The sequence below is a fragment of the Corvus brachyrhynchos genome, unplaced genomic scaffold (assembly GCF_000691975.1).
Source record: "Corvus brachyrhynchos isolate BGI_N302 unplaced genomic scaffold, ASM69197v1 scaffold246, whole genome shotgun sequence".
In the NCBI taxonomy this organism is placed as follows: Eukaryota; Metazoa; Chordata; class Aves; order Passeriformes; family Corvidae; genus Corvus; species Corvus brachyrhynchos.
In genome coordinates, this window is record NW_008238447.1 from 2717595 (window position 1) to 2728565 (window position 10971).

At 41.4% G+C, this 10971-nt stretch overlaps 1 protein-coding gene across 2 annotated transcripts in view; it reads right to left on the bottom strand.

The window, feature by feature from the left end:
- The window catches only part of LOC103617309 (phosphatidylinositol 4-phosphate 3-kinase C2 domain-containing subunit gamma), a 77578-nt gene extending 77320 nt beyond the window's left edge, over nucleotides 1-258 (bottom strand). For both annotated transcript variants that reach the window (XM_008635590.2, XM_017736717.1), the window contains exon 1: nucleotides 75-258. In XM_008635590.2, the coding sequence (XP_008633812.2) occupies nucleotides 75-218 (144 nt within the window). In that variant the 5' untranslated portion in view covers nucleotides 219-258. The remainder of the gene's footprint in view (nucleotides 1-74) is intronic.
- Nucleotides 259-10971: the final 10713 nt, after the last annotated feature.

Sequence of the window (10971 nt, forward strand, 5' to 3'; positions counted from 1 at the left end):
AAAGAGGTGTTACCTTAGAAAAAATAAAATACCCTAAGAAACTTAGATGGAAGGGGCAGTATTTTTTAACAAACCTTTCTTTTTGGATCACTGGCAGCTTTCACTTTTGTGGCAATGTCTTCCAGAATTCTGACGAGCTTTTCTTCCTTAGAAAACTCATTGTTCAGGGCTTGTCCAGCACAGAATTGGAGAGCAGCCAGTAGTTTCTTATACCACATTCTGAAATGAACTTCATTCTGTGCATTCTTCAACAGCCTGAAGGAAGTGGGGGAAAAAAACATCAGTGTATCTAAAACTGAATTTTATTTTATATCAGTTATAGCAGGAATAATAAATGGACTCCAGGCTAATCTACGTTTGGTCACTTTGGGCAGCAGAGAATGAAAAAAAAATGTTATTGCTAGTAGGCAATCAGACTCAAGCCCCATTTGATAACAAATGAGATTCCAAACATGTTGAATAAACAGAACACTGTCATTTCTTATTGTCATATGTAGTGCAATGCCTGTATTGCTCCTTATTTCTGCAAGAGAGTTTACAAAGTGAAAAGAAGTTGCATTTTTGAAGTCCAGTGTTAAATATATATCCCTAAATATTTTTTTTCTCCTGTCAGTACATTTATACAAGCAAGCAAATCTTTCAGCTAGGAGGTGCATTTAAAGACTGTTTTAGTCTCAGATGTATCTTCAATTCTAGAAATTTTCACTATTTTAAGCCGAGGAGACATTTCTGAAATTGGCTATACCACTAAAAAGAGTAAAGTGAGCCCATTTTATTTCTTTCTTTATTGGTAAGTGTTGCTCTAAAGCAAAACTCAGCTTTTAGTTCTTCTGAAGCCTGCAAAAGCTTTGGAACTGGAGTTACTGCCAACATAAAAATCAGAAATAAAACCAAACCCATACTCTTTTTAATAATAATCACCATGCAGTCTTCTCTAATTACACATTTATTTGGGTCAGGAAAGCTGGGGAGTGTAGAGGGGTTTTTTTAGTTAATCAAATTGATCATTGGGAAATTTTTCCTTATGTGTGCCAGAGGTTTTGTACACTGCTTGATTTATTTTTTTAAGTGCAGACGGAATCACCAGCTCTATGTTGTTGTTAACATCCTGCCCATCACCTGGGATATCCCTTTGCCTGAAAGACTGATGGAACTGCTCTTTGCTTTTGTATGAACTTTCCCCTCACAACTTCATTCTTAAGAACATCTCAAACCTTAAATTCCTTATAAAAGTCTGAATCTTAATGCAGTTTCCCCAGCCTAACAAATAATGCTACTTTTCAGGACAGAAATCAGAGAAGCTCTTGACGTTCAAGGCTCACCATGTGAATGAATCAGTCACATATGAATATGTCACATAACAAAAAACAAGAACAAGAAATTATTTGAAGTACTGATACTTAAAGGTGAAAAACTGTAATTCTTATAGACACTTCAACTCCTTCAAATCATATATAAGGCATTGCAGCATTGCTACTGCAGCACATGCCTCTTTTGGTGATGAGGGATTCTTGACAACTTTTATAAGACAATGATTCTTCTAGGTCCTCTTTTCCTATGTAATTCAAGGCAGAACAATATCACCTACTGCTTTCTGAAAAGCCTTTCCAGTCACACAAAACCTCGGAACATCTGAGGATTTGAAAATCTTTAAAGAATGAGTGGTGTTTCTATCAGAAATGCCTCGACATGAAAGGGAAGCGATATGAGAAGTTTATCATCAACACTCTCTGGAGGAGTCTGAAATAACTTTTTTCCCCTGTGGACTAGTAAAAACAAATAATTACTTTTTGGATCTGAAGGAAATACAAGTTGTCATTGCAATGTCTGGTGGAAGGCAAAGCTCAGCACACAGAGGCTGCTGTGTTCTTATCCTGAGCCTTTCACAAATGGAGGAAGGCTGAGAGCGCATGCATACACGGCAGTGGACAAACAAATTCTTTCATATTTTGATCAGAGTAAGTCCAAGAGTCCACCGGATGGGATTCATCTGCTTAAATGTCAATAGCTCATGCCATTCTAGATATCTTAGGAGATCCACTTCCTCCAGCTGCTGCCTTGGAAGGGCATGGGTCCACTAGAGGCAACATGTCATGTGTGCCACTCCCATGCAGATGTCTCAGATTCCCTGTGCTGCCTAAAATGGCCTGTGTCTAGGGCACTGCATCACACTCTGCAGTGGCCTTTTATCTCAGCTGTAGGCAAACAAGGCCATCAAAAATAAAAACATACTCAGTCCACTTCAACAGCAAGTCAGGAAGAGGCTTGGTGATTATCTTCTACATAAAAGCATCACTGTCCAAATTGGTATGGGCAGGAATTTAGTCTATCAAAGAAAAGCCCAGCTCACCCTCAGTCCAGCCAAACAGTTTGCATTTTCCTTGACACACAGTCAGGATGAACTTGTTCACTTTTGTCCTGCAAATACAAGCGCACCTAAGAAAAGGCAGCTACCACTGTGATATCTATCTTGAACTGGACATCTAATGCTGGTGCAGAGCCTTGCCTGCACTGAGGCTTGCATTGGAATCAGCTCCTGAGTATCTAAATCATATTCATTCACCTACTCCATTTTTAATAGTACACATTTAGGGAATCCATAAAGGCTACCTCTTCATGCTTGAGATCTCCCTTTAATCCTCTCAGATATAGAGAACATTAAACCAGCTTTTATTTCCCTAAAATGAAAGGCTTAGGATTTCACATATAGAAAGCAAAATAGCAAAACCAAAATGGTTTACTATTTTAAACAGAGCTACTTCCTGCATAAAACAGATCAACTTGGAAGATCCATTTTTTGATTATCCTTGTGGCTGAGTGTTCACAGGAAATAAGCTTATATACACATACGATATAATGATTTCTTTTCAGCCTGAGAAAGGATTATGAGCCAGATTCAGAGAGCTTATGCATAAGGTGTACATGAGGACACAGGGTATATGGAGTCTGAGTCCTCTCACATGTGGTTCTTGAGCCCAGTCCACGGGGAAAGCTGAGGCCGTCATCATGATGTCACTGATAAAATCCATTTCCCTGCCAGCACACGCTCAGTCTGAACACACAAGGCAGCTTTTGACAGTCCATGTGCTTCCCCAGCAGCTCCCACAAGGGACTTGGGGCTCTACACTCAAAACGTGTCAAGCGACTGCTACGGCAGCACGGCTTCCTCTGCCTGCCCACAGGGGCAGGTGTGCTCCTAAAAGCCTGCAGACCTACATTTGCAAAATTATTTGTATGCACTGGGTCTGACTTCTATATTCATTCTATAAAAGTGGTCCCAAAGAGGATACGAAGGACAGCTTTTAGTGTGACTACTCGTTGTAGGCTTCGCTGAAATGTTTATTCAACAAATGAACAAAGACGCTGTTGCAATTCTGTCTTCACAGCTTCCTGGTACACACATCTTCACCCTGCCACGGTGAGAACTCAGTGGAGATAGGAAAATCTGCAGCTTCTGAAGTTGCAGAGTGGAGAAATGCTCAAGACACTAACGAAATTTTCAAGTTTGAACATGATGCCTAGCTGTGACAGAGGAAGACAAAATTGGAATGATTTAAAACCCAAGGCTGTCAGTCAAGAAGCATGTGAAGTTGTTTTTTCCTGATAATTTTCACAGGACTCTGCAAGACAGAACTCAGTATAAACCAGGCCTAGGTGGAGCATCTTGCTCCCAACAACAGAGAGACTTCCTTACTCTTCAGGTTCTCAGATTTGGGACAAACACCCTTGTTCTCAGCAAGGCTGGTGAACTCAGACACTGTCCCCAGGTCACTTTTGTGAAACAGTACAGAAGGAAGTTGACCTGAAATCGAGAAATGGAGTAAGTCAGGTACAGGGGTGCCCTGAAAGATGCCTCTGCTTTCTGCAAGAGCTGCTTCTCCTCCTTTCTGCATGCACCTGCTCCATGCCTGCAAGGTGGCTCCAGCCCCATTTCCTGGCACCCACAGCTGCAGATGTGTGTGAGTTTTCTGGGTGTAGAAATGCAAGCAGGCTGAGAGGCTTTTGCCCCAGGGAAGAAAGGAAGGTGGAATTGAGTCAGGCTGACTTGGCTGCTGTGTCAGAGAAGGTGAAACAGAGCTGCTTCTCCTGGCAGCTATAGAGAAAAGGGTAATTAAGGAAAAAAAAAAAAAAAGGAGAAAAAAAAGAAATGAGATTGGATAGGGTCTTGGTAGAAAAACAGGTGAGCTGGCCTCATTCTCCCTCTGTGGTGCTGGAAAACAGGGAAGCTGACACAGTCTGCTCTCTGAGTAGGATTTGGCAGACAAATGAAAGAGTGAGGTGGCTCAGACAACTCTGCTGCTTGAACATCTGTTCCTTGTCTCCTTGAGAAAGGGGAGCAGGGTGAACCGGAGACCGATGCCTGACAGGACACATTAGCTCACAGGTAGCCTGTAAAACCATGTTGTACCAAACAAACCAAACCCAACCCCAAGAAGAAAAGGCCAGGATTTCCAGTATCTTACTGCAGGTTTAGGACCTACCTGTTATGAAGGAACAAGGCAGTTTGACTGGGTGATTTAGACATGATGTCAGGAGAGTGACCATGGTTAATTTGTTTCCATGTGCTTTTCTGGTATTTATTACACAAAAGTTGTGCCTACCAGCACACACTCTGTACACTCTGCAAAAGGTGTTTTGAACTCAGAGACACACCATGAAAATAAGGTGCCTTAGGGTTATAAGGTGAGTGCTGAAGTACCTCCTGTTGGTCAATCTTTGGTAAACCTGACCAAGGAAGTCCATATGCTTTGTTCTGAAGGTGTATTTCATGTTTGTTCTCTGTTTTGCTAAGTTGAAGGCAGGACAAGTCACAGAAGAAGAAAACAGTGGTACAAGACTGCTTCTCATTATGGCAATAATTGCTTTAAAATTATTCTCCACAGCCCTTCTTATCAAAGATAAGCACACAAAAACACTTCTCTACCACTGTACAGCTTCTGTGTCTGAGGTTGCCATCTGTCTTGATTATCCTGCAAAACTCCTAATCTGTCCTTTGTGCTTTATTGTGCCATGGAGCTGTGGCACATGCCTGAAGCTTTAAACTGATTTAATTTCCCACTCCTCGAAGAAAACATTTTACTGTTTGCATTCTTAAAGAGAAGAATGAGTAACAGGGCTGGTTTGCCTGTAGGACTTCATTTAGGCTTTGCAGCTCCTTAGGTCTCAGTGCAAGTTCCCCAGAGATATATGGATGGCAGAGATAACAAAAATGTGCAGCTGAAGATGAAGAACACCATCTACCCTGTGACAGGTCATGAGGATGAGCGGGCAACTGCTGCTAGTAATTAGTCACTCAGTTGCAAGTAAAACCTCTCTTTGTTTTTTCACTTTTATCTCCCCACTAGTACACTGGACAAGGTTTTTACTTCCCTGCCAGAGAAAATGGGAATAATCCCTTTGACAGAGATATCATCACAGTGAGTACTGCACAAACACTGAACTCCTACGACTCCCAGGTTCTAACAAATACCTGTCGCCCTCCATGCCCTACACCAGCAATGCCCTCACTCCTCTGCAGAGTACAGCCAAGCAGGCAGGACATGATTTTTCAAGTCTTTATCACCTGCTGGCTGGTCTGCTCAGCCTCTTTAGACACAGCCAAACTCTCAGGCAGCAGGGCACCAAGCTGGCAAATATGACTAGCTTTTCTTACCTCTTTGCCAGTGCCTAGGATGGATGACTGAACTTGCTGAAGCTCCCAGGAAAGTGTCTGTAGGATGGCAGCTACTGCTTCAGGAAACAGAAAGGATCACTTGCACTTGTTGCAATGTAATCTCCATTCCCAGCCTCTGCCACAGCCTCAGTGAGGCATCGTCCATTTCTGGACAGAAAAATGTAATTAAATTAAGCTTGCTGAAAACCTTACAGTGGCTCCACTCTTGAAGCCCTTTGTTATCCAAGAGAAATATACAGGCTTCCTCTGTCAACTTCCTTTACAAAACAGATACAGGATAACATGTCTGGTTTTAAACCAATCCCAAACTCTAGAAAGGTGTGATTTATGTACCACAAATCAAAGAAAGGGGAACACAGAAACACGGATACCACAGCACCGTTGTGGGTAGACCTACTGGGGAATTGCAGTCAACAAAATGACAGACATGAAAACAAACTAACAGGTGAGGAGCACGAAATACCCGGCACGCTGAGAACAATGCAGTTTCTGCAGGGGAGAAAGGGGAGTGAAGTCAATTGGGCAGAAGTTACTGTGGATGAGATGGAAGAGACATTGCAATTCTCCCAAGTGACTGGAGTACTGAGCATTTTCCATAGATTTACAGAAGCACAGAGCAAGGACATCAACTTGACTAGAAGGATGAAAACTGAACTTCCTTTTGCTCTCCCTTTCTTTGACCAAGTACAAAGCCAGGAAAAAGGGAGAGGCACAAGAGGGCTGGGAAAACTCTGCTTCATCTGCTGATCTTTCATCTTTATTTGTATTCTAGAACAAGAAGAGAATGAAAGTTCATGTTTCTTGAGTAGACTGAGCAAAGTGTGGTACATTTTCTCTGAATCCTTGTAACCAATAAGTCTCCAAGATGAAGAAACAGCAGCTGTTCAGTTGCTTGAAGCACCTGTCCACTTTTGGCTCTTCACTCTTCTCACATGAGAAGCCTACAGCCAGTTTCACATGCTGCTTTTCATAAAAGAGAGCTGTTTTTATAGACTCATTTTTCAAAGTGTTACCCAAGAACAGAAAATAACTCTGCTTAAAGTGAGATTTTGTTTTAACATACCATGTGATTAATTTGCTTTTGTTTTTCTGATTCTTTTATAACATAGAACAGAAGTCTACCCCATTGATCTCCCTTTGACAACAAAATATTGTTGTAGACATATAAAGTATGGGGGTTAGGCTTGAGAAACACAACATTGCCATTATTTTCTAATCTCTCAAAGATCTTTATGAACAACACAGTACAATTTGCATTCAGACAAATCACTTGATTCAGTAGATTCAATCAAGGCAGCTCCTCCCACTCCCACTGAATGCCTGAACTGTGGAATGAATGTCCTGCTGACTCACAAAAAAATTAGCAGATCAGTGAAAACAAAGGCTATGCAAGGAAGGTGCCAAACCCTGCTGAGGTTGCCTAGCAGAAAAATTGTTTTATTTGATATGTAATATAGTTAGCTGCACACACTTTGCATTAGGAAAATGAATCCCAGATAAAACTGATGTTGTCTGGAGGAGAAAGAGCTTGAAACAGAAATGAAATGAACCTTGAAAATGAACTGTATCAAGAATTAATTTGAATGTATAATGGTGCATGGGTACCAGTATCACTACCAGAGATAGATGCTGCTTGGTCTAAGGTCTAAGCAAGCAACAATCATCCTCATAAGGTCATCTCCAATTTGTTGAATGGATATGATAACATCGATATAAGTGCTGCAAGAATCATCTACTAAAAAGCAGTGCTAACAGTGTCTGTCTCTTTCTGCTCCGGTTTGTAAAAAAAAATTAAAAAATTGTTAGCAAAGTGGGTCTTTTTCTAGTCTGCTCCTCTTCATTGGGCAGGATCTGAAAGCAGAAATTTATTAACACACTGTCACAAACACAAAGCATACCTCTGGCAGAACACCAACCCAACAAAATTTAGTGGTGGTTTCAAAAAGCACCTGTGCACAGCAGTGCTGACCTTAGATAACTTCAGAGTCTTGAGTGGGGGTTCATGGCCCAGCAAAGATCCCACCCTAATAAAGCATGGATCCAAAGCTACAGGAATGAAAAGCCTTCACCCTGAAGTGTCATTAAATACTGAGGGTGACTTAAGCTCAGACTTGCAACTGTAGGTCTGACTGGTTTCGACTATTCATAGAAAAAGTACCACCACTGCCTCTTTAAAGAGAGTGATTAAATGTCCTCTCCAAAAACTGCATTTGGAAATAAAAAAAACCCCAATTGTTTAACAAAGGTATTGCATTTAATATCTGCATGAACATTATCAATTGGACAGCATTATTTTCCATTCAGTGAGAAACTTGGCATTCAAGTCTGGCATTAATTGTGAAAAGTCTGGTTCCATCTTTGCCAGTGCCTTCTTTACGTGACTGAGTACGTCCCCGTCTGCGCTTTTCCCAAAACTGCAGATTTTCTCCCCAGAACAAATGACGTATTGTTGTCAGAATTCCATGCAGTATCTTACACCAGCATCAGCAAGCCTGAAAGCGTCCAACAATCTGTCTCTGTGAGAGTTTAGAGTAAATTCATGCACAGGAACTGAAATGCGCCATTCATTCCAGGCATAACAGAAATTGTTGTGTTCTTCCCAGTGGGTAACTGCACTGGGAGCTAGCAATGAATGGGATTAGATGGGATAATCACCACTAAAATAAGCAGACCCAATGGCTTTATTGGGATGCTGTCCAATATGCCAGCAATTAATTGAATACAGGAGGTGACTAAGCTACTCTACTTTCAAACTATATAAATAAAATGCAAAATTAATTCAGATTGAAGCAGTCCATGAGAGCCAATGGACTTGCAAAGCTTTGTACTGTTTCTGAATTTAGGCCACAGTTATCACAGCAATACACTGAGGAGAAACTGAAAATGTTTTTCTTCAACTGCCTATTGTTTGGGTAGTTTATGTCTACCAAAATGGCTTTGGATAGCATCTGCGGTTCCCACTAGCTTCACAGCTGAACAAAAAAAATCCCTCATGACACTATAAAACACAATGTAAGACACAGAACTAATTCTGTATGGTTCTGCATGCACTGGGCAATCCAAATGCACACAAAATTGCAGAATTAAATAAGATACACTGCAGTACTTTGGTAACTTTACATTGTTTGTTGGTTAATTGTTGGGTTTTTTTAAATTTTTTTGTTTAGTTGTGCCGGTTTTACCTGGGGTGGAGCTGATTTTCTTCCCAGTAGCTGGTATGGGGATGTGTTTTGGATTTGTGCTGGAAATGGTTGATGTTTCAGATGTTTCTGTTATTGCTGAGCAGTGTTTGAAGAGTCAAAGGTTTGAAGGCCTTTTCTGCTCCTCACTGAAGGCACTGAAGAGCAGTGTTTGAAGGCCTTTTCTGCTCCTCACCCCAACCCACAAGTGAGTGGGCTGGGGGTGCACAAGAAGTTGGAAAGGGACACAGATGGGCCAGCTGACCCCAACTGACCAAAGGGATGTCCCAGACCATATGGATCATGCTCAGCAAATAAAGCTGGGGAAGAAGGAGGAAGGGGGAAAACTTAGTATGATGGTGTTTGTCTTCCCAAGTCACTGAAGCGTTGATGGGGCCCTGCTCTCCTGGAGGTGACTGAACACCTGCCTGCCCATGGGATGTGATGGATGGATTCCTTGTTCCATGTTGCTCATGTGCACAGCTTTTGCTTCGCCTCTTCAACTGTCTTTATCTCAGTCCATGAATTTTCTCGCTTTTCTAATTCTCTGCCCCATCCTGCTGCAGGGGACAATGAGTCAGTGGCTGTGTGGGGCTTGGTTGCCATCTGGGGTTAAACCACGACATTAATATACTAACACAGAAACAGCTTCAGGGAGAAAACTGAAATTGTCTTTCTACAAGGTCATTAAGGCCCTTGGCTGCTCATAATCGGAGCAGTTCCAGATTTTATTCATACATTCTGAGCCAGATCTGTACTTTATAATCCTAGAGTTTTCAGATTACTTTTTTTTTATGACTCTGGGCATGGGAAAGGAAGGGTTTGGTTAGGGGGGTGGGGAAACAGAATAAGACAACTTTGTTTTTCAAATATTATGAAACTCAAAAGAATTTGTTCTGCAGAGCTGTTAATTTTCCTATTTGTTCTGCACTCAGTTACAAGAACTTGCTTTGTGTAACAATGTCTACATTCAAAGCTGTTATCTTTCAAGTAGAGTCTCAGATTTTTACAGACAAGGTGCTCAGATGTCAACAGCAGAGGAAGGATGTATGAGATTTGATACGTTTCAAATACATGGGGAATTAATGTTTCTTTTAAGGCAGCATCCCTTCTGCCTCTCTGGAGGGACCTGTCTGTAGATCCATTGTGTTTTAAGCACAGGCAGTACAGATACAACAAGAACTGATTCCACATTATTTCCTGACATGTCAGTCTTCTGGATCTTTACTTTCATCACTGCTCTAGCTGGCAGCCCAGCTTATCTTATTTTCCCAATATCTATCAAAGGGAACTTTATTCAGATCACTGCCTAACAGGAACAGGGAGGAAAAATGAGCCTCCCCAGGTACTGTAAGTGTTTCAGCAATCCTGGTACCTCAGTGTAATTACAAGATGGCAAAATGCTGTTTGCAGGAGACCTCTCATATGTGACAGAGTGTGCTTTCTGTAAGATGTCAAGCCTCTTTTTTGTGTCAGTTTGCTGTGTGGCAGCTCAGTGCTGCACAAGAAGAAGGGATGCACGGATCAGATCGTGGGATCACAGCGCCGTGTTAGCTCTGTGCCTGTACCTGGCTGACTGTGTCAATAGAATGACTGGAGAGAACTTTCAGAGCTCACACAATGTGGCATCATGAAGACATACGGTCCCTTACACTTCAAAAATAACTCATTTGTTTTCAGGGAATAGAAGAGAGAAAATCGGACTTGTCAATGGGGGAGTCTTTAGAGTCCAAATCACACTTTTTCATCTTTTCATGATTCTGACTCTTTTAAGGGAAAAATCTCTTTGGACTACAGCTCTCTTTTTGCATAATGCTACTCTGGAATCTTCTTCAAATGAGATGATAGCTACCATGTTTTAATTTAATCAAAATAGAGGAGACCATGAAAGATGGTGGCAGGAAAGAAGAACAAGCGTTTACATGGCAAGGAAGAATATTTCTGTCTTCATGACTTTTCTAGGCCTGTTTTATTTCTTTCTCTCTGGTTTTATTTTCCTTCCTCTTCTCTTGGCCTCTATTAATTTTTTGCTCCACATTATACATAGCAATAGTATCTCTTGCAAAGGTAGGAGAGCAGAGCAGAGATGGAAATAACTTTAGACTTCTCCTTTTTAAA